Source organism: Varanus komodoensis, unplaced genomic scaffold (genome assembly GCF_004798865.1).
Source record: "Varanus komodoensis strain SLA01 unplaced genomic scaffold, ASM479886v1 scaffold18_3, whole genome shotgun sequence".
In the NCBI taxonomy this organism is placed as follows: domain Eukaryota; kingdom Metazoa; phylum Chordata; class Lepidosauria; order Squamata; family Varanidae; genus Varanus; species Varanus komodoensis.
In genome coordinates, this window is record NW_025335549.1 from 10,774,152 (window position 1) to 10,797,587 (window position 23,436).

At 48.4% G+C, this 23,436-nt stretch overlaps 1 protein-coding gene across 4 annotated transcripts; it reads right to left on the bottom strand.

Annotated features, from left to right (window-relative positions):
* Window positions 1–1,586: 1,586 nt before the first annotated feature.
* On the bottom strand, window positions 1,587–22,216 carry TMLHE (trimethyllysine hydroxylase, epsilon). Of its 4 annotated transcripts, none has more exons than XM_044427432.1 (8): window positions 22,086–22,216; window positions 14,808–14,989; window positions 10,714–10,890; window positions 9,652–9,931; window positions 7,164–7,283; window positions 6,060–6,296; window positions 5,224–5,362; window positions 1,587–4,578 (listed from the first exon to the last, which is right to left on the bottom strand). In XM_044427432.1, exons 2-8 carry the CDS (start codon window positions 14,986–14,988, stop codon window positions 4,447–4,449), a joined length of 1,266 nt encoding a protein of 421 aa, XP_044283367.1. In that variant the 5' UTR covers window position 14,989; window positions 22,086–22,216; the 3' UTR covers window positions 1,587–4,446. The 4 variants fall into 4 exon arrangements, with proteins under 4 accessions (XP_044283367.1, XP_044283368.1, XP_044283369.1 ...); XM_044427433.1 differs by lacking the exon at window positions 22,086–22,216 and adding an exon at window positions 16,396–16,628; XM_044427434.1 differs by lacking the exon at window positions 22,086–22,216 and adding an exon at window positions 16,176–16,358.
* Between the last annotated feature and the right edge of the window lie 1,220 nt (window positions 22,217–23,436).

The window sequence follows — 23,436 nt, forward strand, 5'->3', positions numbered from 1 at the left end:
TTGAGTGTCTGAATTTCATGATCACCATGCTGTGGAGGGCTGAGTGGGCAGCTTGTGACCTACAGCTGCCATCAACCCTCATCAGCAGTAAATCAGCTTGCTGTAATCTGTTCCGAGTAATGGGACAGTATATAAAAGCAATCAATCAGTCGATCAAAACTAAATAAATACATGTCACCAGTCACTTAAACATCACCAAATAAGGTCACCAATTTGCATAGTGGTTCAAATGTACATTGATACGTAAATACAAATTCAGAAATTAAGAATTCAGAAATTCTAAGTATGACTAAAGCAAAAATTTAGAAACATAGAAACACAGAAACAGAGCGAGTCAGAAGGGGCCTCCCAGGCCATCTAGTCTGACCCCCGGCACCAGCCGGCTCCTCTGAAGCAGGCTCAGAAATATATGGTACAGGGCTGAAACATACTGGGCTACTTTACAGAATAAAATTATTTATTTTTTAGCATCGTGGGAATTAACCTCTTTTTTAAACCACAAACATCTGGAGGGCTATAAATTGCTCAGCCTTGGTACAGTTGACTAGGAGGAGCATATTTCTCTGACAGTCTTGGTTATTCTGGTGATCTCCAGACGTTTTGGACTTCAACTCCCAGAAACTGTTACCAAATTGCCAGTGATCAGGAATGTCAGGAGTAGACATCCAAAACATTAGATCTACCTTCTGCTGACACTGCATTACATTCTGGAGAACATGTTACCCACCAGCAGCTTCAGACTACATAGTCCATCATCCCTGGCTATTCTGGGGAGGGGGATTGGAGTTGGAGCCCAGAAGGGCTGAGGGGAAGTATTCCCCTCACAGACACCCCATGACATTAGAATTTGGAATCACTCAGTGAAGCCAGTTGGTGGTAGGGGCAAGAAACAAGTAAATTGCCAGGGTTTGAACTCCATAACATACTTTGAAATTCAAACAAAGATCTTGCTGGAGGGCAGCATGTTGCTCGGAGGCATGCCGGCCTTCTACTTTAAAAAAAAAAATTAAAAATCAGGAGGGGCTGGGAACTAGAACAAAGGAGTGCTGCTAAATTCAGCAGCGGTCCAGATTCATTTTTGGAGATGCTCTCAGGGGCTGCATTCAACCAGCAGGTGGGAAACGTGGCAGGGTCCAAAAAACAAAAAATTCCAGCCTCTCTTAGCTTAGAGTGCTTCTTGACATTTACTAAGCATTACAATATCTAAGAATGAACAAGACCTTGGCCAGATCCAGCAAGTTGAGTGTTATGTTCCGTACATATCCTGTACACCGCTGGCAAAAACCTTGTGTTGAGAAAAGCCAGTTTCCACTCCCTGGAGGAATCTGTGCAAAGCATATTTGCAGTGTTGAAAGTGAAATGGGGCTTCTTCTTAGGTGGAAAATGCGCCAAATGCTATGCAAGGCAGAGATGTTTCCCTTATTCCTTGTTCCCTTGCATAGATGGAAACAGAATTGAGATCAGTGCTGACAAATGGGCTGCATGGAATGAGCGCCTTCCACCCATGACAAGTTTGCTAGAACAAAGGAAACGAAAGCTGAGCTTTGCATAAAACCACACACTTAGACATTGAGCCACAAGTCAGCTGCTCAGAAAAGATATACCACTGATATTTTTATTAGCAGCAAAGAAGGAAATGCAGAAAAAGTGCTTTACAAAACTGCCCCAGAATGCATCATAGTAAAACCAAGCAATTTCCAACCTTAGCAACAGATGCACAGATTTCCAGAGGTTTGGGGAAAGCTAAGATGCAATTTCTGATGCTGCTGTCAGCCCTTTCAAATAAAAACCACAAATGAATGAAATTTTTGGGCAGGGGGTGGCCATGAGGGAATCCCTGACAACCAGACTGGGATCCCAGACAGCCAACTGTGGGCCCCAGGGCTGAGGTTCTGTAACCCTGCTTTAGATTGTTTCTAGGTAGCCAGCTCATTCACACCCCAACTCAAGAGAAGAAAGCCACAGAACAACATAAACTACATCAAGGAAATAGACCACCTCTTCCTGACGGACAAATTGGAGTGCATGGTAACTTGGCAGCTTTGCATGTCCAATGCCAACAACACCCCCCAACCCACCCCTTCTGTGCACCTGAAAGAGATCAACCCAAACAGCCCTAGTCTTACTGGATCATATGGGGCTGGTAGCTGGGTGGTCTCTCCTTGCCCCCTGCTAAAATCCCCAGTTAGACCAGTGGGCCAAGGAAGGTTGCGAAGGCCCCATTTGGGAAAAGTTCTGCAGCAACAGGAAATGGACTGAGCCGAGATCTTGCCCAGCTCAGTAGGAACAAGCAGCTCAGAGAGTGAGGTCCAAGCCATGGAGAAAGGCAGACATCTTCAACTGCGCTCACAGATCCACCGCAATGCCTCTATACATTTCAGAATCCCTTGAGCATTTGACTTCAAAAGACATTGTGCTGTGACATGCCAGGACATGTGGACACGCTCACACAGAGCCATTCTTCAAACGAGCATGAACCAGAAATGCAGGCAAGCTGCCTGCATCCCTAGTTTTATTTCAAGGGCTTCGCTCTTAACCGTGGCTAATGAGGCAAGTCTGCAGCAAATTGAACATAAGGGAGGAAGGGCATTTACATCCAGTTCAGGCACAGAAAAGGAGACTCCCCCAGGCAGTGGCAGAGAGTGACTGCCTTTGCCCCCGACAAGCAGTCTCCTTCAACCTCCCTATTTTGCTCTGCCAACAGGATGACAGCCGCTTCTCCCTTGCATGCAGAGGTGCTCCAGGTGAATGGCTTACATTTGCTCATCAGCAGGTACCCCCAAATCATTGGCCCTTGAGGGTGCTACCTTTAGGACCTGCTGCCAAACAGTTCTTCCTGAAGGGCATGGGAAATGTTGTCTAAAACGATTTCTCCATTCACACACCCAAGGCCTTTGCTTTGATGACAGCAAACATGCTGTTTCCTTCTCCTGCCAAAGGGGATATTTATTTATCTCAATAAATACAGTTATTGAGAAAAGCAGTAAAGGCCGTATGTTAAACATAACTCATTTTGCTGAACGAACACAGATATGAAATTCAGGAAATACATAATTCAACGAGTTTCCCTCCTTCCAGCTTTCCAGTTCAATCATGCCTCAAATCCTGATTGGGATAGTCCTCTCGCCTTGTTTTGAAGCAAACAGGACTGATTCCTTGAATGAACACAATAAGAAAGGTCAAGATAAACAAACTGTAAGGAAAGCAAGCCAGCTGCTGTGCTTATTGCAAAAGCAGAATGGGCAGCAAGGGATTGCTTAGGCTGGTGGAATTAAGTCATCCTGTCAGCAGCTGTAAAATAAAGGAAACAGGAAAAGAGAGAAATTATGTGTAGGAATATATAATTTAATTTCGGTTTATTTTGATCAAGATCTGATTCATGCCACCTGTTGGTAGAAGTTTGCACATCTTTGGGCTTGCAATGTAATTTGTGGACCTCACCCACCAGAAAGGCATTTGAATGCATGCATTCATTTGTGAAATGTGCGTGAAATAAATCGGCACCTCTGAGAAGAGTGCACAAGCACTCTTAAATCAGTAGGAGAAGAATGTGTACATTTCATGGGTGCTCATGACCGATGAGTACATTTGGAAAAATATGCATGAAAATATGGATGGATGCTGGTGTGAAAAGTAAAAAAGCCACCTGATAAGCCAACTCGATTCAGAACGAGCTTTGAGATGGAATTTGAAGAATCCTGGCGAGCTCACGGTTTGCTGATTTGCACAGCCTTAGTGTTGCGCCTGCAACCTCAGCTTTTGCGAAACTGGGAGGAAGGTCCTTTAGCACCATCTTGCTTCTCCAGCTTTGCTGCTGCTCTTCCTCCCCTTACCCTCAGCTTCCTGCAGCAGCTTTCCCCGTCACTGGTGGGTTTTGACCCCCAGAAGGCAGTGAGAAAGAAGAGAGGTAGAGAACCCTAACCCCTGAAAACCTGGGCACTGGTGTATTTTTGGAAGTATCTGAAGGCTGGAGGGTTGGGTGGGGAAAGAGCCCTGTAGACTGGCTTTGCTGCAGTTTGACATTCTTTGAAGCCAGAAACCTTTCCCCGCTTTCCAAGAAAACCCATGTGCTATACCTGGGAAGCTTCAGAAAGCCAGCAAGCAGAATGCCTGCTAACCAAGCCCAGGTTTATTACTGCTTTAAAATCTCAAAAGGCACCGATCCGGCAGCTGGAGTGTAGCAGCAGGCACACTCAGGGCTCCTGGTTCCACCCTGCACAAGCTGAGCCAACTGGTTGTGCTTTTCAAGCCAAGGAGAGCCAAACAATCAGAGAGCACAAACGGGGAGGATGAAGAGAAGGCAAAGGGCTGCACTGGATGGCTAACAATCAAGTAATGCTGCGGGGACCTCGCCCACTCTCGGGGGCAGAGGTCAGGTCTCTGAGGTATAAAGGACACTCCTGTTTCTGGGTCAGCAGCCCCTAGCCCCCCGAAGGACAGGCCGCCTTAGGCCTGCAGTCCCAGGAAGCGGGCTGTGTTTAGGACATCATCCCTCGTCAAGTAGCAACCGCAGAGCTGGCGGTAACCCGTGAAGGACTCCCGGCCATGCAGCACTCGCCAGTTGTCCACGAAGAGGGCCTGCAAAGAGAGTGTGAGACAGACAGAGAGAAGGTCTCCACCTGCAGCTGCAAGGCGAGCTCCCTGGCCAAACTGGGGGCCGAGGCTGGGTTTCCTACCCTCACCACCACGCCACACCGGCGCTCATCTCTTTCACTGGGCCAGCCACTGCTCCGTGGCGTGATGTGCTGTGAGCATGGCCTGGAGAGGATGCCGTTTGGAGGATGAAATGGACAGGAGAGGGAACACGGAAGGGACAGAGGGCTGGACAGCAAGAATAGAAAGCTTCAGCTGGTTCACTAGCTGCATCCTTTCCTGGACAAGGCCGCTCGGCCACACCGGCACTCGTAATTGCAAGACTGGAGTACTGCAGGGTTCTCTGTGCAAGGCTGACCTTAGGGCTGGTGCAGAAGCTGGAGTAAGGGGAAAGGAAGGCTGTTTGTAAGCCTGCAACTCCATTGCTGCAGGGACTGCACGGTCTGCCTATTCCTCCCCAGGCCTGGTGCAGGGTTCTGGTACTAGTGTACAGAGCTCTAAGCAACTTCAGAGAGCGCTTCTTCCTGACCAACCTGCCTGTTCATGGAAGCCTCTGGAGGGCCCTGCATGGTCCTATATTCCTACCACCCCTCCCAGGAAAAGCCCCTGCCCAAGCCACTGTAGCTTTACCTTGCCCGGTTTTAGCTTGACCCAGAGCTCGTTCTCCGGCCTTCTCAGCTCGGTGGTGAGAGTGCGATGCGCCGTGTACCAGCGGTGCACAGTTTCGTAAGGCACTGTGTTAATGACAGCTCTGTCGTAGTTGTTGTACCTGGGGAAAAGGGAAGGGTCGTCGCATGTTGAGGTCGGACGGGAGGATGGAGGCCATCTGGTCCAGGGCTGGAGAGGCAGGATGTGGCTTCAGCCTTCCCAGCAGGTGGCAGGGCAGCCTCTGCTTCGAGATCCCGCCCCCTCCTGAGGTGGGCAGTTCCCTTGTCCAAAGTCTTGTCCCATTGGGAAAAACCACCTGACCTGTAGCCCAAATTTGCCTCCCTGCCGTTCCCACCTGCTGCTTGTAGCCCTGCCCTCGAGCGAGAGAGAGCAAGTGTGCGCCATCTTTTGCATGACAGCAAATACTGAATTAAAACGTTGAACATCAGATTGTATGTCTCACCAATAATCCAATATATGTGTAATTTTCCACCACAAAAGTCATCTCAAAACAACTAACTCATGAATACAGAAATCTATAACAGACCCCCATCAATATACATCATAACCAGCACAATAACAGAAATAAACACCATAAAATAATAAAAAGACTGCAATACAGGAAGTGCTTATCCACAAACTCTCCCCTTCCCCAGCCTCGAACAAACATTCAGAACCAGCTGCAATGAATGATTCAGCTGCAACTAAAGTCCAGACTGTGTGGCAGCTCACACTGGTATGGCTGGAGGGCAGATCCAGGCACATGTTGGCCTACCCCTTGTTTCAGGTGAGCCTCCAACAGACACTGGCCTCCTTACCTGATCAGGTAGAGCTCATTGTTCCAAGGGTAGACGTTCAGGACGGGCCCAACCCCGATCATGTGGTTGTGGCAGCCACCCACACTCTCAATGTATTCATGCTTCAGGGGCACCTTGGTGAGGAGCTCGAAGTCCTCTGGGGCTTGCTGGAGCACTTGCTGAGCTGCGTAGAAGCCATCCACCAGCAGCGTCCTCCCACCTGTCCCTTCGTGCCGGAGGCAGTGGAACACCTGGATGCTGCAGAGGACGAGCAAGGAGCCAGTCCGTTAATGGCCACGACAGAAACGAAGTCACAGGGCAGAAAAGGGGAGATACTGGGGAGCGGAAGAACAAGAGAGAGATGGACAAGCCATTCCTATCATGGCCAACAAGCTCTCTAACGCAACCTGCCCTAACCTGGTGGCCTCCAGGTATCCTGGGCTAAAGGCCCCATCATACCTCTGGTGTGCCCAGTTCTGGGATCCTCTTTATAGGAGAGACATAGCTGGGTTAGAGTGAGTCCAGTGCAGGGTCACAAGAATGGCAGCTGGGCTGGGAGAGATGACATATGAGGGAACTGGTCTTTTCAGCCTGGAGAACAGGAGACTCCCAGGGGATCTTTCAGTGACTCACATGTATGTGAGGGGATGTCATGACGGGGAGGGCCGTGACCTGTTCTTCCCTGCAGTGGAGGGCAGGATGTGTTCCAGTGGGGCAAAGCTCAAGGAAGCAGGCTTCAGGCTGGATGTCAGGAAGTACTTCCTGATGGCTAGGATCTCTCATGTATGGAATGGGCTTCCAAGGGAGGTGGTGGAGGCCCCATCAGTGAGGGCAATGAAGGAAAGATTGGGCAACCACATGTTGGGGATTACATGCCTGGGGCTGAGCTTTGCGGATCTCTCCATGTTGAATGTTTGTACATTCTCTATGTTCCTTCAGTCATTATTATACCACCTGGATTTGGGAAAATAATTGCTGCCTACATCGCAGAAGTAATCTGCCCTTTCTGAAGGCCGGCAAAATTAATCAAAGGCACAGCCGCTCATAAAGCTCATTTCTTCAGAGCGTTTGAGGCAAAAGGAGGCACTTTTGCCATTTTGTGGCTCAGAGGCAACGGACACATACCCACAGGGTTCCTGGAAGTACGTGGTGTCTGTATGACGGTCCAGTGCTAGTTTGGTGTAAGCTGTGTCTCCTCGTGAGAAGTCAGAGGTGAAGTGCCACATCCTGCCATAGATCGTTTCCCTGGAAGATCAGAGGCACGCACATGAGCAAAGGCCATTGAACTGACATGACAAGGTATGACCCACATGATGGGCCACATGAAGGAGCCGGTGCATGACCCCAAACCAGGCAAGCCAGAGAAGTCTCTTATTTTCATGCGTATTATCAGAATAATAAATCACACAGTTCCTATCCTGGAGCTGCTTACTGCTGAGTACAAAATCAAATGCAATGCATTGAACCACTTGAACTATCTGCACGTGACATTAAAATGTCCTAATAAATAGGAACTGCACAGCACAAAAGCCAGGGAGTAAGGTGTGGGGTGGCCCAGGAAGAATGAAAAAGGGATTGGCTGGCACCTGAAAGGCAACGGAGTTGGTTCAAGATAAACTCCCCGGGGGAGAACTCGCTGCTACCAAGTGCCACCACTGCAATGGCATTTGCCAGATGTGATGGCCGTAACTTGAGCCAGACCCTGCTCCATCGAGCCTCACACCCCAGCCTTCCCTTGGCCTGCAGCCCCAGAAGTTCTGGACTCCACTCCCCATCAGCCCCAGACAGATGGACCTTGCAGGAATAAAACTATTTATTAACTGTTAGAAGAAATTAGAACAGATCTAGGTGCTTTTGATGAGAAAACCTGGGGATGAAAGCACAGCAAGGAATTACTGGATCCAACAGGGCCGAGGATGGGATGTTCCCAGGCCAGGCAATGTACTTGGAAATGATTTGAATCATCTACAGAGTGTGGAGAGAGTTAAGAGGTGTAAGCAGCCGCTGGTGCAAATCCCTTCTCTCCTCATTTTCAAACATGTTCTGAAGTCAGCCCGGCAATGTCATTTTAATTGGAAAAGTATTTCCTTCCGCGGGAGTCCAAGGGTGACGTTTTGATCTTTCGGTCTTCCACGTCCAAGGCTGCTCTCATAACCTTGCCTGTCCAAACAGGAAATCTTGCTTGCTGTGAACACCAAAACATTCCCAGCCAGCTGGAACAGCCCATTTTTATTCTTAGCTCAGCTCTTACCACTCCTGGAAAGGACACTCGAGTTCCGTGGGGGAAACAGGGCTTTTCTCAAGTCTGCACTAAGCACAACGGCCTGGTTTGCTCACCCACAATTTTTTGGAATGACGGATTGCTGTGAACAAGGTGGCAAGAACAAGGTGGAATTAAGGATTCAAGGTCTCTAAAATGGATGAAAACAACTGAGTGAAATGTTGTTGTTACAGTTATATGCTGTCAAGTGATCTTTGACTTATGGCAACCCTATGAATGAATGCTCTCCAAAATGTCTAGACCTTGACAGCCCGTTGTTCTTTTGCAAACTCAAGGCTGAGGCTTTTTTATGGAATCAGTCCCCCTCATATTTGATGTTACACTTCTTCTGCTTCCAGCTTCCCTTAGCATTATTGTCTCGTCCAGTGAGTCCTGCCTTCTCATGACGTGCCTCAAGTATTTATTATTATTATTTAATAAATTAAAAGCTTTTCTAACCCGTCCACCACTAGCCTCTCAGGATGACTTACAATGAAAACGAGTAAGATAAACAAGAGTATGACAACTTCAATTTGGTCATTTTTGCTTCCAGGACAAGTTCCGGCTTGATTTGATCTGGGACCCATTTGTTCATCTTTCTTTCAGTCTAGCGGATCTGCAAAGCTCCCCTCCAGCACCATGTTTGGAGTGCATCCATTTTCTTATTGTAACCTTTCTTCACGTTCACACCCATGCACAGTGATGGGAATACAATACTGTGGATGATCTTGGCCTTGGTCCCCAGTGAAACCTTCCTATACTTGAGGGTCTTTTCTAGCACCTTCATTTTTACCCTTTCAAGTCTCGGTTTTCTTCGAATTTCTTGGTTGCAGTCTCCATTTGAAGTGATGACTGAACCAAGTGAGGCAAAATCCGTTACAATTTCAATTTGTTCTTTGTTGACATTGCAGTTGTGTAATTCTTCTGGAGTCACGATTCTTGTTTTCATAGAGTTTGGCTGCAGTCCTGCTTTTGCATTTTCTTCTTCCCCTTTCATCAGGAGTTGTTTCAATTCACTGCTGCTTTCTGCAGTATCGTCTGCATATCTGAAATGACTTGATGCTCCTCCACCAATTTTCACTCCTTCTAAGCCAGCTGCACTTATTCCTCACCTTCTACCCCTTGGGAGGAACCCAAGGTAATTCAAACTGTTCTCCACCGCTCCACTGTCATCTTCATGATCCTGACCCTGCAGTTGGGCTGAATGGGCCCAAAGCCACCACTGAGCTTCATGGTCAAGTGGGGACTAGAACTGGGAGCCCTCCCATCCCTAATCCAACATCCTGACCACCACCCCAACAACAATACCGCTACTGGTGGGATTCAGCGCTACCAAAGCATCCACACAGTTACCTTATCAGGCTGATCCTCTCTGCTAAGATCTCGGTGTCCTCTTTGGTGGGGGGAACATTTTCCACAAAAGCAATCCCATAGAACAAGAAGTTCTGCAGGAACTCCTTCAGGCCCTCGTTGGTGCCCAGGAAGCTCTGGCAATCCACAGACGGCACCTGGGCCTCCTGGTAGATCTGGGCGTTCCAGAGGATGCGCGGATGCATCACCTGCTGCTTCTGCCCCTCGTAGCTGTTTTTCAGCAGCCACTCCAGCCTGTATCTGGTCACGTGGCCGTCTGGCCCTGGTGGTGGAGGAGGAGACACAGACAGGGTTACTGTGGATGTCCTTCAGAACATTAGGCAGGGGTGCTGAGCCTCCTCCAGCCTAAGGGCTGAATTCCATGCTGGAGCACTCTCAGGGCACACGTTCAGGTGATGGGCAGGGCTGAAAGGAAATACGCAGCAAATATGCCAGCATATTTTAGCTTAAAGCTTGCACTGCCTGTAACTAAGCCTTAGGAGTCTATTTACACCTTCTAACATGGGGGTGACAGACACAGAGACCAGAAGCCACCAAGTGATCGATGAAGGGGGGAAGAGGGGGTGCTTTCTAGGGGACCCTAGAAAATTGGATCAGGACAACAAAGTGGGCTGGATTTGGCCCATCGGCCTGAGGTTCAACACCCCTGCATTAAAGACAAATATGAACACCTGTTAGCTTAATACTTTTAAAAGGGGAGAGAGAGAAAGAGTGCACTGTTTGTTCCTTCCAGCAACATCTGATGCAAATGTTTGTGATGGATGATGAACATATAATAAATGTAGTAAATAAAAATGTGAATGTAATAAATAGATAAAATATAACGGAGCATCCTAGAAGATGCAGAAGACCACACAGCAGTGTGACGGAGCACCTGCTTCAATGCTTGCTGTTGTGAGCTTGGGTCCCTTCAATGAGGAAAAAAGGTGGGATACGCATGCAGGGTAACAGGCACAACTCGCTCTGGAAACACATCCTTTGAGGCTCTTCTCACCTCGCCCCAAGGTCTTGGGTGGAGGTAGGAAGAGTGCCCCAGAAACTCACAGGTGAGAAAGAGCGTGGTCTCGTCCACGCGGACCGTCTTTGGCCGGATGCACAGGTCCACGCTGGCCGTGTCCAGGCTGCGCTGGTTGGTCTTCGTGTTGTAGCAGGACGCCGAGCGGCAGTGGTCGCGCAGCCAGACGTAGTCGAAGCGCATGATGGTGCCCTCGTACTTCACCTCTAGGAAGGCAACACACAGGGCCCAGGTCAGAAGATGGAGCGAAGAGTCTCTTCCCTTGTGCAGCTGGAATCCCAGCTGTAGAGGCAGGCGGCCCCAGCTTCACGTGGACTAGAATCACCCTTGTCCATTTCAGGAAAGCAGAGGTCAAGCAAGCTTGTACTGCTGCCAGGAGCTAGACAGGCTTCCCCCGGCATGGCCAAGTACACGGATGGTTGTGCCCTCTTTGCTCCAAGGACATGGCTGAGGCAACCCAAGCAGGGGCAGAGGGGCAGATGGAAAACTCTCCTTTGGTCTAGCAATATGCCCTGACCATAACCTATGACCTAAATGGCTTAGTGTCTTAGTCTAGAGCGTAGGTAGAGGAGATCAAGGGGCAATTCTGACCGAACACACTTAAGAGCCCACCATCGGGCCTACGCTGTGGCGGTGAGGGCGGTGAAGAAAAAATTCTTCTCCATTTCCATTGCCTCCTCACAATGCCGTCCAGCGGAGCTTTTTCGGGTGGTGCAGGGGCTGGTACATCTGGGCCCAAAGAAAGATCTTGTGCCACCCTCGAAGGCCCACTGTGATGACTTTGCCAAGCATTTCAGGGAGAAAATCGCTCAGATTCGCCACGAGCTTGACTCTACTATTGAACCAGATTCTACTGGGGAGACGCCATCGACGCCATCGAGTCCACAATTAATGGATGAATTTCAGTTGTAGTGGCCTGATGATGCGGACAAGGTGCTTGGACGAGTACGCCCTACCACCTGCTTACTAGACCCATGCCCATCCTGGCTACTTAAGAAAGCCAAGGACGGGATTGGCACCTGGATCCTGGAGGTGGTCAACGGCTCTTTAAGAGACGGCCGGGTACTGGCATCCCTGGATCCAGAGGTGGCCTCCAATTATAGACCGGTGGCCAACATCCCATTCCTGGGCAAGGTACTAGAGCGGGTGGTGGCGGGACAACTCCAAGCACTCTTGGATGAAGCTGATTATCTGGACCCATTTCAGTCTGGCTTCAGACCCGGGTATGGCACTGAATCTGCCTTGGTCGCCCTGTATGATGACCTGTGCAGGGAGAGAGACAGGGGGAATGCGTCCCTGTTAGTTCTCCTGGACCTCTCAGCGGCTTTCGATATCGACCATGGTATCCTTCTGAATAGGCTGGCGGGATTGGGAGTTGGAGGCACCGCGTGGCGGTGGTTCCGCTCCTATCTCAACGGCTGATTCCAGAAGGTGGTGCTGGGGGACTGTGGCTCTGCGCCATGGCAGTTATGCCATCGAGTTCTGCAGGGGTCCATTTTGTCCCCTTTGCTATTTAACATCTACATGAAACTGCTGGGGGAGGCCATCAGGAGGTGTGGCCTGTGGAATCATCAGTACGCTGATGGTACCCAGCTCTACCTCTTGTTTTCCACCAATCCAGGTAAGGCAATGGCTGTGCTGAACCGGTGCTTGGCCGAGGTAATGGGCTGGATGAGGGCCAATAAACTGAAGCTCAGTCCAGACAAGACGGAGGTCCTGTTGGTGGGTGGCTCGGGCCTCGGGATGGGGGACTTGGGCCTTGTCCTAAATGGGGTTGCACTCCCTCTGAGGGACAGGGTTCGCAGCTTAGGAGTGCTCCTCGACCCGGAGCTGTCTCTGGAAGCCCAGGTGATGGCAGTGGCGAGGAACGCCTTCCTTCAGCTTCAGCTGATCCATCAGCTGCATCCCTTCCTGGAGAACGACTGCCTGGTGACAGTGACACACGCGCTGGTAACTTCCTGATTAGATTTCTATGTGGGGCTACCCTTGAAGATGGTCCAGATACTTCAATTGGAGCAGAATAGAGCTGCCAGGTTGCTGACGGGGACTGGGCGTTGTTCTCATATAACCCCAGTTCTCCGTCAGCTCCACTGGCTCCCGATTGAAGTCCGGGTCTGATTCAAGGTGTTGGTTATGACCTATAAAGCCCTAAACGGCTTGGGACCTGGATATCTAAAGGAACGCTTGCGCCCATATATGCCCTCCTGCCCCTTGAGATCAGCAACGGATGCCCTTCTCTGGGAACCCTCTGTGAATATTAGGAGGGTGAGTACCCGGAGGAGGGCTTTCTCTGCAGTGGCGCCCCACCTATGGAATGCGCTCCCCAGAGAGGTCCGCCTGGCGCCGTCATTATTTGTTTTTCGGTGCCAGGCTAAGACCTTTTTATTTAAAACTTATTTTAATTGTTAAATTATTTGTATTTATAGGATTTTAAATTTTTAGCCGAGATGCACCGGAGGTTTTTAAATATTTTTTTATTGTTATATTGTTATTTATTTATGTATTTTGTTTCTGTTGTGAGCCGCCCCAAGGCTTTGTTGCGATGGGGGCGGCATAAAAATGTTTTAAATAAATAAATAACTAAATAGTGCCTGGTTACCTGAAGGGACCATCTCCTTCCAGATGTGCCTGCCTGCCCCTTAAGATCTGGGGCAGATGCTCTTCTCCAGGTGCCCTCCCTGAAGGGGATTAGGAGGGTGACCACCCAGAGAAAGGGCCTTCTCTGTGGCGGCACCCCAATTGTGGAATTCGCTCCCCAGAGAGGTTCACCTGGTGAAGTCACTTTATTCTTTTTGGCATCAGGTCAAAACCTTTTTTATTTTCCCAATGTTTTAGGACCTGACTGTTTTAATTGGGGTTTTATTATTAGTTGCATTTTTAGGATGCTGTGTTTTAAATTGTTTACATTTAAATTGTTTACATTTTGTATTGTTAAACTGTCCTGAGACTTAGGTAATGGGACCATCTAGAAAAGTTTTAAATCAAACAAACAATAAATAAACCTATATTGATTCCAATCCAGTGTGTTGGCTAGGAAAGGCTGCCACTTAGTGTCTGAGGATGTCATTGCAGGGTTCAACCCTGTGGTCACATTGAAATGAATTTAAATCTCTTAATGTGTTTTAAGGATCCCTGAATGCATCATTAATCAGCCAAAAGTGGTCTGCACTCCAGTGGTTCGAGTCCAGCCTCCGCCTGACACCTGATGTAGTTTCCTCCTAGCTCCCAGCACAACCTAGCAGTTCAAATGTGTGTCATGTGAGTAGATAAACAGGTACCACCTCGGTGGGAAGGCAACAGCGCTCTGTGATGTCATGCTGGCCACACGACTGCGGGATTATCTTCAGACAGCGCTGGATCACGGCATTAGAAACGGAGATGAGCACTGCCCCCTGTTAGCTGCTGACTAAGCGGATTAAAACCTGCAGGGACTCCTTTAATGTGTGCTAAGAACAAAGTAACTCCGAGCACCCCCGGCCCAATCCAGTTAGCACGCATGCCAAGTTTCAAGCGCCCGGGTATCGTGGTCTCGCAGCCATAGTCCTGATGGCAGACAGATGCACTCCCTCTCTCATGATTACAGAGTGTCCCCAGCGCCAGAGACAGCGGGCCTTTGACCACCAATTGCTGGGGAACACGAGTGAGGGCACCAGTACCAAAGGCAGCTGCTTGGCCACTGTGAGCAAACAGGGCACAGGAATAGGGAGGTGCTGGGTCTGATTCAGCCCGGGTTTTTTGTTTTGTGAGCTTGCTGCCTGCCTGGCTGCCCCCTCCATGTACGATGCGAATATGCACCAACAGTGAGCTCCTTCTCGGCAGGTGTGGATCCTTGTGCAGCCAAAAGAGCCCCGTCTGTGCAGAAGGCAGAAAAGGGGGATCCCGGCTGGTCTGAGAGAAATCCCATGTCTTGCAGAGTAAGGGCAATAAGGGCAGGGTAAGCTCAGCGGGGCGCAGAATTACTCTTGAGTGGGGGAACTGAAAATCAGCAAAGAGAGGGAGGAGAAGGGGATTGGAATGGTCCATCCTGGCAAAGGTTGGCTTGTTGGGCCCTCTTTCCCAAGATGGCACCCATGTACTCCAACCCTCACCCCACCTGGGCCTTTGACACTCCCAGTTCCCTTACCCAAGTGATCATCATTTAACTGCCAGGTACAGTTTGGTGATTCTGGGACCGTGTGGTGCCAGTGCGTCAAACTGGGCAGGATTTTCCTGAAGCTCGGCTGACAAGGTCCTTGGTGCTTGAGACTCTTTTTGGCCAGGCGGCGGGAGCTGGAAAACAGGCGCATCAGCTGGTGACCCCTCATCCTGGGAAAGGGAGATGGAGGGCGGGGGAGAGAGAGAGAGAGAGAGCTCAGTGACATGCTTGACATGTACCGCCACTGGTGGCAAGCGCGGCGCATGCCTCACCGCACATCTGGCTCTCTGGACCTGCCAGTAACAGAGGATCTGCTACTGTGCTGCAAGAAAGACGGATCTGTGCAATGTCAGGGCTGTAAAACCTCAGCCCAAAACCAGCTGGTGTTCTGCAGACAGTCCTGCTTGCTTCCCCTGCTGATTGTTTGGTTTCTGTGCAGTTCCCCCTCCCCACTGCATTCTTTGTTGAAAGGTGTTTCTGCAGACTTAGTGGCCAGCAGTAATAGATTGGGCTAGTATTTGTTTGGATTTTGGCCCCCATCTCTTTAGCCACAGCCCTTTTGCCTCCAGCCCCTGGAAGGTGGCTTCCCCATTTCCCCAAATGGGGCTTCTTTAGCGGAATTCAGCCCCTGGGCTGAAAGTCTCTGCTCCTGAGATCATGTTGCATACATGAGTCGGCTAGTGGAGTGCACCAATGGTGTAAATTGGTGTCTTGCATTTGGAGGCTGGACCGATGGCCTTCATGGCCCCTTTCAACTCTTACTCTTCTATGAATCTATGAGATGGCCATGTTATCTCACTGCTTCCACCAGCTTAACATATCCAACCCTTTCAACCTTTTCTCACTTTGTTGCCCTGTGCCAAATGAAATCTGTCCGATAAAAGATGCCGTAATCTAATGTGCCTCCGCTGGTTCTTTGATGAGACAGAAAAAAAAAACACTGGTCCTGCTGTCTCAATGCATTTGCAGCCTAAACTGTTTGCAAGGGAGAATAAGTTAAATTTCTGTGCACAGAAACCTGCAGTTGCAAAACTGCAGAAGGAAACTTATGGAAAAGACATTGCAGAGAAAATTCAATAAAACCTGACACACAAACAAGAAAAAAGAAAGCAGTGATAACAAAGAGGAGACTTAGTGGTATGCACTGCAGAATTAGTTTCCGATTCTTAATTCCTAAAAGGCAGCTGTGAGAAACCAAAAAACCGAAGAGTGGAGGTGTTGATTTCAGTGCAAAGCCTCTCTAACCACCTACCACCTGCAAGAAACTCAAGGGGTGACAATTCCTGGTGTCTACCAATGCAAATCTGTTAGCATAGAGAGGAAAGAGGTTCCACAGGCACAGTTGCTTGGACAAACCTGCTAAAAGCCTCTCCTCCGTTGCTGAGAGCTGTTATCGCCTCCTTGGCAGGCAGTCGCTATCACCCTTCCAGGCAGCCAGAGACATAGATGGGGCACATGCTGATCTAATCAATGGCTGCGATTCTGCACGCTCCATTCCATGTGCTTCTTGGGTGACATCCAACCCTTTCAGCCTTACAATAATCCAGGATGTTACAGAAGCCAAAGAAAAACTCACGTATAAGGTGGCACTACAGGAATTGCAGAAGAAAAAGCCGCTCCAAGTGGCTATACTTTTCCCAGCAGGGTCTTTCATTCTACCATCCTCCTCAACTTTCCTTGGCTCTCAGAGGGAACGGCACACATGTTCTGACCACAAAGGCGTGGAAGCACCTCCACGCTTCAGCTCAGCACAGGCAGGATGGACATCTGGGCAGACTCGTCCCGCCAAGTGCAAGTGCCACGATAATTAGGAGCACACAGTCCTTAAGGAAAGGAGCGAACCATGTCTCCTCCCCACCCCTCCCCTGCCGGCAGAGCTGGAATGCTGAGAGGCGCCCTGCACTGGGCGTGATCCAAGAGTCCAAACTGTCCAGAAAAAGCACAGTCATGAATCTTCAGTGGACTGTTCAGAGTAAACCAGAAAGGGGGCCAACTTGCTTGGGACACAGGAAGTGGGCAAGGGCAGGAATGCATTGCTATGGAGATCTGAAGAATGGGGAAATGGTTACGTGGCTGCAGGTCTAATCCACCCCTACTGCTGGGCATAGGTCAAGGAAGATTATTGCTGCTTTGGGCAAAGGTTGACATTTTCCATTGGGGTGAAAGAAAGAAGAAAAAGTGTCTGTGACATAAATAGAGAGAGAGAGAGAGAGAGAGACCATCTTGACTTCAGGCTTCTGGAGAGGGAATTGTTTGCTCTGAAGGTACAAAGCCAGCTGTCACTTTGAATGTTAAGATCATGCTAGTGGAACCCACAACCAAAGTCACAATATATTCTATACAGGTTTTCAGACTGCTTAATTTTCCAGTGGGATACCCTAAGATAGTCTTCTCCAACTTGGAACCATTAGGATGTTTAGGACTTCAATTCCTATCAACCACAAGTGGCATGGAATGGTCAGGAATGTGGGAGTTGTATCCAAAATACTGGGAGGGCACCAGGCTGGAGAAGGCTGTGATAAACCATTAGGGAGAGGTCGATAACTTTTCTTGGGCCCAGAGCCAAACTCCACTTCAGAGAAGCGGGAGAAGCGCTCCATGCTTCATATTTTCTGCAGGTGGCATTTGTTCTTCCCCCCTGAAATGCTAGCTGTTTTCACTTGTGCAAAGCTTGATGCTGACATGACTTCTATTTCTCAATGGACCCTATTTTGGCTTTAATACTACAAGCACAGAGGTCAGCACTGTAGAAAGGGTGTGATGAATGAATGAATTCTTGCATTTATAGGCACACTAGCTTTCTATCAAGGCATGCAATGCAGCTTACAATTTACAATGCACTTCGCAATGCAAACCAATCCAACAGCAAACAAGAACAGCTTCTTGGGGAAACAGGGTTCGGCAACCCTGGCTGAAGACCCAAGCAAGCTGCATTACTCCACCTTCCCCAGGTGAAGCAGGAACACAGCTCTTTGGGCAGTCACTGTTTGGGACCATTTAAACTGATGAAATCAAATACTTATACCAGATCCTACACCTTACTGCCTGAGGCTTTTGCATATGGATGCTGGTCCACACTGATGAAGTTAGCATAGCGTGATGACTCACAAATGCCCATTCTGGGGAAGGATTTTTCAGGCGGCAAAACCATCACACCCTCTGCACGCAAGCATTGTGCACACAATACACAGGGCCAGCAAAATCATCTGTCACGCTTTGATCAAACAGACCTTAATTCTCAAGCCAAGCATGAGCTTAAATGATCTTGTTTTTGGAAGACATGCTGTGCAATCTACAGGTCTTTATGGATCAAGTTGAATAGTTCAAACAGCAATAAAGTGAACTTTGAAATCAGGTTCCTCTTAAGAAAAGATACAAAGTGACTTACAACAAAAGACTTTACACATGCAACATACACAATAACTAGAAACAATTTCCATCAAAATATCGAAAGTGTAACAAGAAGAATAGAAACTTGCTGGTTTTCTAAGTATATGTGATCCTGTGTGTTTTCTCCCTCTCTCTCTCACAAACACACTGCAGTTAATGCAACTGTTCTACAAAGTTTCCATACACTTAAAAAACAATTCCACAGACTTAACAGACAACACTGTAACAACAGCATTCCAGATCTCCAAGGAAAACATCCAAACATACACCATTGGCTGAAAGCTTCTAGGAAAAATGTTGAAGTTGATCAAAAAGCAAGTGAGAGACAGGGCTTGCAACAAATTTTTGCTAGAACTTCGCTGATTCAGATTTGTCTCTCATCAACTGCTTGAAGTCCTCCTCAGGTCCATTAATTTCCCAGCTGGGTCTCAAATTATTTGCTCACTCAGCAGACAGTGTTATCCACCCTTGTGCAAGAACACCTCTGGTCCAAAAAAAAATTGCCCAAATGAGGTTGATTTTGACCATTTTAACAGAGCACAGGCCATCCAAAAGCATAACCCCACCTCCGGGAGAATCCAAAACAAGACAAGCCCCCCTGGGGATGTGGGGTGGAGGAATCACTGGACCAGTTTGCTCATACCATGATGCACATCACAACACAACTGGCTTTCCTTGGACGAAAGGAAGAAACCTCCCACCTTGGCTAGGATGAGGTCAGGGCTAGTGTCGAGCCCAGCAGGAAAAATGGCACTCCAAGACGGAAGAGGCTTCGGCGAATGGGGCAGCATAGAAATGTTTTAATTAATAAATAAATAAATAACTAAATAAGAAGCAATGAAGAGGAGGCAGGCAAGCAAGGAGAAGCACAAGGGAGGTGTGCAGAATTATGTACGACTTGGAGAAAGTAGATGGGAAGAGCTTTTTCTCTCTTTCCCGTAATAAGAGAGCCAGTTTGGTGCAGTGGTTAAGAGCATGGGCCTGGGACTCAGGCAACTTGGGTTCTAGTCTCCACTCAGCCATGGGGCTAACAGGGTGACTTTGGGCCAGGCATAGACTCCAACCTGCCGCACAGGGTTGCTGTTCTGGGGATAAGACTGAGAGCAAGAGGAAGAGAATGATACAAGCTGCTTTGAGTTCTTTAAAAAAGACCAAGGTGGGATAAACATCTAATAAATAAATAAGATACTAGAATCCTGGTCATTCCATGAAGTTGATTGGTGGAAGATTCAGGACTTCAGGACTTCACACGGTGCACAGTTAAGCTATGGAATTCTTTCATGAAACGATGGTCACCCGTTTGAATGACTTTAAAAGGGAATTGGAGACATTCATGGAGAAGCAGCTATGCATAGCTAGTTGTCTGTTTTGCAGGATCCTGCGGGCAGCTGCGTGGCCGCTGTGTGAACAGAATGCTGGAGCTGGTGGATCATTTGTTTGACCCCGTGCGGCCTCTCTTATGTTCTTTTTGGGCTGTCCGCCCATTTGGCAATTTGATCCACAGCCAAAACTGGCTGCTCGGGCAGTCAGAGCAAAGGACAGAGCTGCCTGAAAGACAGTCCAAGGCAGGAGTGGCACCAGAGGTAAAAGAACTCCTTCAAACTCACAGATTTCAACACCAACAGGAATACCCTTCCCAGTAACAGGAGTTGTCAGCAGGAAAACGTGTTTTGCCTTTCTTTAAGTGGGAGGCCTAGGGAACCATGGGGAGCACCAGGGAAGGTGTCCAGGAAATATATAGGTGCCCACGGGCGTCACACTGCCTATCTTTTAATTGGCACTGTTTTTCTGTTGCCAGCACATCAGCACTGAAGAGCCTGGAAGCTGGTCTGGACTCTGTCTAGCACTAAGTGGCCATTTGCATCTCTGTGAGTCAAGCCAGACTTTCTGGCCTGATCTTAGCCTATTTTATCTATGGCCTGCAGGCAACTTCCCATTCACTAGCTTTTCAGGTCCTCTTCCAACATCTCGGCTGTGGCAAACAACTATTTATTCTTTGCACCACCCTAGCCCACCCTACTCATCATTCCAGTGCTGCAGGGGGGTCTCATCTCTTTCAATCCCAATTACTTATTGGCGGTCTTTGACAGCACACCCCTCCCTCCAGTCTCACACAAACCCTCTAGGTAGGTGCTAGCTGGGTTTCACACAGAATCTTAACACACTCTTGCCACCCAAGAGAGGAACAACCTAAACAATAAAACCTGGACAGTCATCTGAGTGGGATGCTGCGACTTGCATCCTGCTTTAGCTACAATTCTATGAACCTCCACATCAGTCTTTGATGATATGTAGGATCTCTTCTCTTAACGAATCATGCAAGTCAAAGGGAATTTAAAACACATCTTGTTTTTTTAATTGTTCCAAAGCTCCAACCTGTTGCCCAAGTCCAGCATCCTACAGACTGCCTCCCCACAAACACCTAGAGGGCCAGAGGTGATGGGGCTGATGCTGAGTACCACATCTTTTCTTCCTTCTTGGAATAGATGTTAGAGTGAATGAGAGCTTGCCATGCATGTACATGGTTACAGATACTCAGTTTATTCTTTTTTTATTTGTAAAATGGATCGTCCTTTTCTCTACCAAAGTAGTGCTAATTCCCACATCAAAGTCTTCAGCATCAGGGCAGCAGAAGCAAACTTTATGGCTCTTGTTGCTGCACTGGTGCCAGATTTTTGCATTACCACAATGCAAGACTGACTATAGTCTGTCTGTCTTTCTAAACTGGGTTCTGTAAACTGTATTTTGGTTGTGGTTGCTTGTTTTCACAAATCAAGAATGTAGCAGCAATGATAAAACATGGAATGAATGCATCGGAGAGGTGAAGAGAAATGTTAATTTTGAGTTTTCAAGTGAAGCAATAGGCAGTGTTGAAAGTGGAGTGGGGGACATTCAGTCCAAGGCCAACAAGTCCCATCCCCTGCAGGCATGCAAATAGGGCATATATAGGAAAATGGCCATAGAGTCTCCTCTCGTCTCCTCTCCAGCAAAACAAGGAGAGCCAGTGTGGTATAGTAGCTAGTGGGGACTGGGACTCCAGTGATCCAGGTCATAGTCCTCATCGGGCCATCAAGCTCATTGGGTGACATTGGCCCAATCCCTTACTCTCTGGCTAAGCTACCTCACAGGGCTGTTGTGAGGATAACATGGAGGGATAGAATTATTAAGTCCCCTCGAATGGCTGAGAAATGCTAGGGCTGTTCAAACATGCATAGGATTGGACCCTGGGGGCAAGATTTATAGTGAGTGGATACATCCTTAGTAAACACTTTTGGTGAAGATAAAAGCAAGCAGGAATCAACTCGATTTGAAAAAGGGATGTTTCCTACTGGTAAAGTCCTCCTTCAGTGTATGCCCATTCTTGATATGTCAGAAAAATCTCAAGGATCAAGGAACAAGTGACTCTCTTACACCCATTTACTTGGGAGCAAATCTCGCAGCAACTACAGGAATGAAATATGCATGAGCCTTGCACACGATTTCCCAATCTGGCATTTCTCCAGGTGCGTTGGATGACAAACTCCCATCTGCTTGCTGGGGATGCTGGAAGTCGGCTCCAAGTCTGTTGGATAATGCCACGTTGGGGAAGTCTGACTTAGGTATTTAAAAAGAGAGCGCGAGTGAAAGAACGATCCATTCTCTATAAATCAGCAGTCCTCCCTTTCCTAGATCCCATATGGCTGATCTCTGCTGGTGCCTCTTCAGTGGCACAGAAAATGCACTCTGGACGTGGTCAGGAGCCGTCTCTCCACAGCATTGCATATTCCACAGGCAAGCCCGAGCCGAAGCACCCCAGAAGCTCCCTGATGTTCTCCACCCCCTCCCAGCCCCCGATCCGTTCATCGTGCGCCCCCGGCAGCCATGCCCCACCCTTACCTTGCAGGATCTTAACCAACAGCCCCGCCCCTCCAGCAGAAGGAGGGAGCGATCCTCGCACCATAGAGTGGCCCGAGCGGAGCTAACGGAGGAAGAGGGGCTCTAGCGCCAGGGAGAGTCCACGCACGCGCAGATGCCGCCAAGGGGAAAAAAGAAGCCGCTCCAGCCCTGAACCATAGAGATGTTTCCAATAGAGAGGCTCTAGCGTCGGCATTGCGAGGACACCACGTGCGGGGCCCGTCCCTGTAAGCCGGAAGGGGTGGCAGCACGTGTTTCGTTTCGTAGGAGCACTTGCTTTAAGGAAAGGAGGTCCACTTTTGGGGGTGCGTTGTATGTTGCTGGCTTCCAGGGCTTTCAGTATGGAGATTTCTGGTCTTTGCAAGCGGGGAGACCCCTCCATGAGTGGAGCGTGAGCGATGGGAAAAGGGCAACGTTAGAATCAAATGGAGCAGGCTGGATTAGAAGCTAATCTTGTTGCCAACCGGGATGTTTGTATTCCCGTTCAGTGTTTGCATCCTGCTTTTCCTTCCAAATGGGAGCCCAGTAAGGGAGCTCATGATCGCATGCAATAATATCAAAAACAATGGAGCAATGTTTCTTCTTCTTATTATTATTATTATTATTAATAATAATAATATTACAACTAATAGAACTTAGACATTTCTGAACCGACCATAGCGAAAGCTTCCAGGATGGTACATGGAAATTTAAAGCCCAAAATACAACATAACATATGTGTTCCCCACTCCCTTTAAGGCAAAGCTTTCTCAAGAAAGTTTACAAAAGTGTTCAATTTTAAAATACAGATAGAGCAATCCAGGTACAAAATGTAAAAACAGTTTAAAAGGCAACTCACTGTAGTGTGAATAGAACATGGTATGAAATGTTGGTGTGTTTCAAAAGTTCATTTATGTGACACTAATATTTTTTCGTACTTGATAATAAAGCAAGTAGACACTGCAAATGCTGTGGCTTGGAATGCTGCTGAAATGGGGCTCATGCCATCACAGCCCCATTTCCACTCTGCAGTCAGTGTTCTGTGACCATGACCATGTTTAGTCCACACTGGACTTTTTAAAGGGGCCTCTAGGTCCTCCCAGCACCTTTTTATGCTTTTGTGCACCTTGAGGTTTCTCCAAGCCACTGGTACCTCTGTCCTGTGTGGGGTGCTATTGTTTTGGCTGCATTATTGACCCACGTGCGGAGAGTGAGTTAATAACTGGTATGGGTGTCAGCCTTTCGCAACCTAATGCACTGCCTGGGACATGCTGCGAGTAGTTGTCAAAACCCGACTGGAGGACATCAGGTCGGGGAAGGCAGGCACTGGCTATATTCCCCCACTTTCCAGCAC

Excerpts from the sequence above, each read along its gene's own strand:
- TMLHE (XM_044427432.1), bottom strand. The coding sequence starts at position 14,988 with ATGAGGGGTCACCAGCTGATGCGCCTGTTTTCCAGCTCCCGCCGCCTG. Across the intron at positions 9,932-10,713 it reads GACCACGCTCTTTCTCACCT|GGCCAGACGGCCACGTGACC; the intron begins GTGAGTTTCTGG and ends CTCCACCACCAG. Across the intron at positions 6,297-7,163 it reads TACTTCCAGGAACCCTGTGG|CATCCAGGTGTTCCACTGCC; the intron begins GTATGTGTCCGT and ends CGTCCTCTGCAG.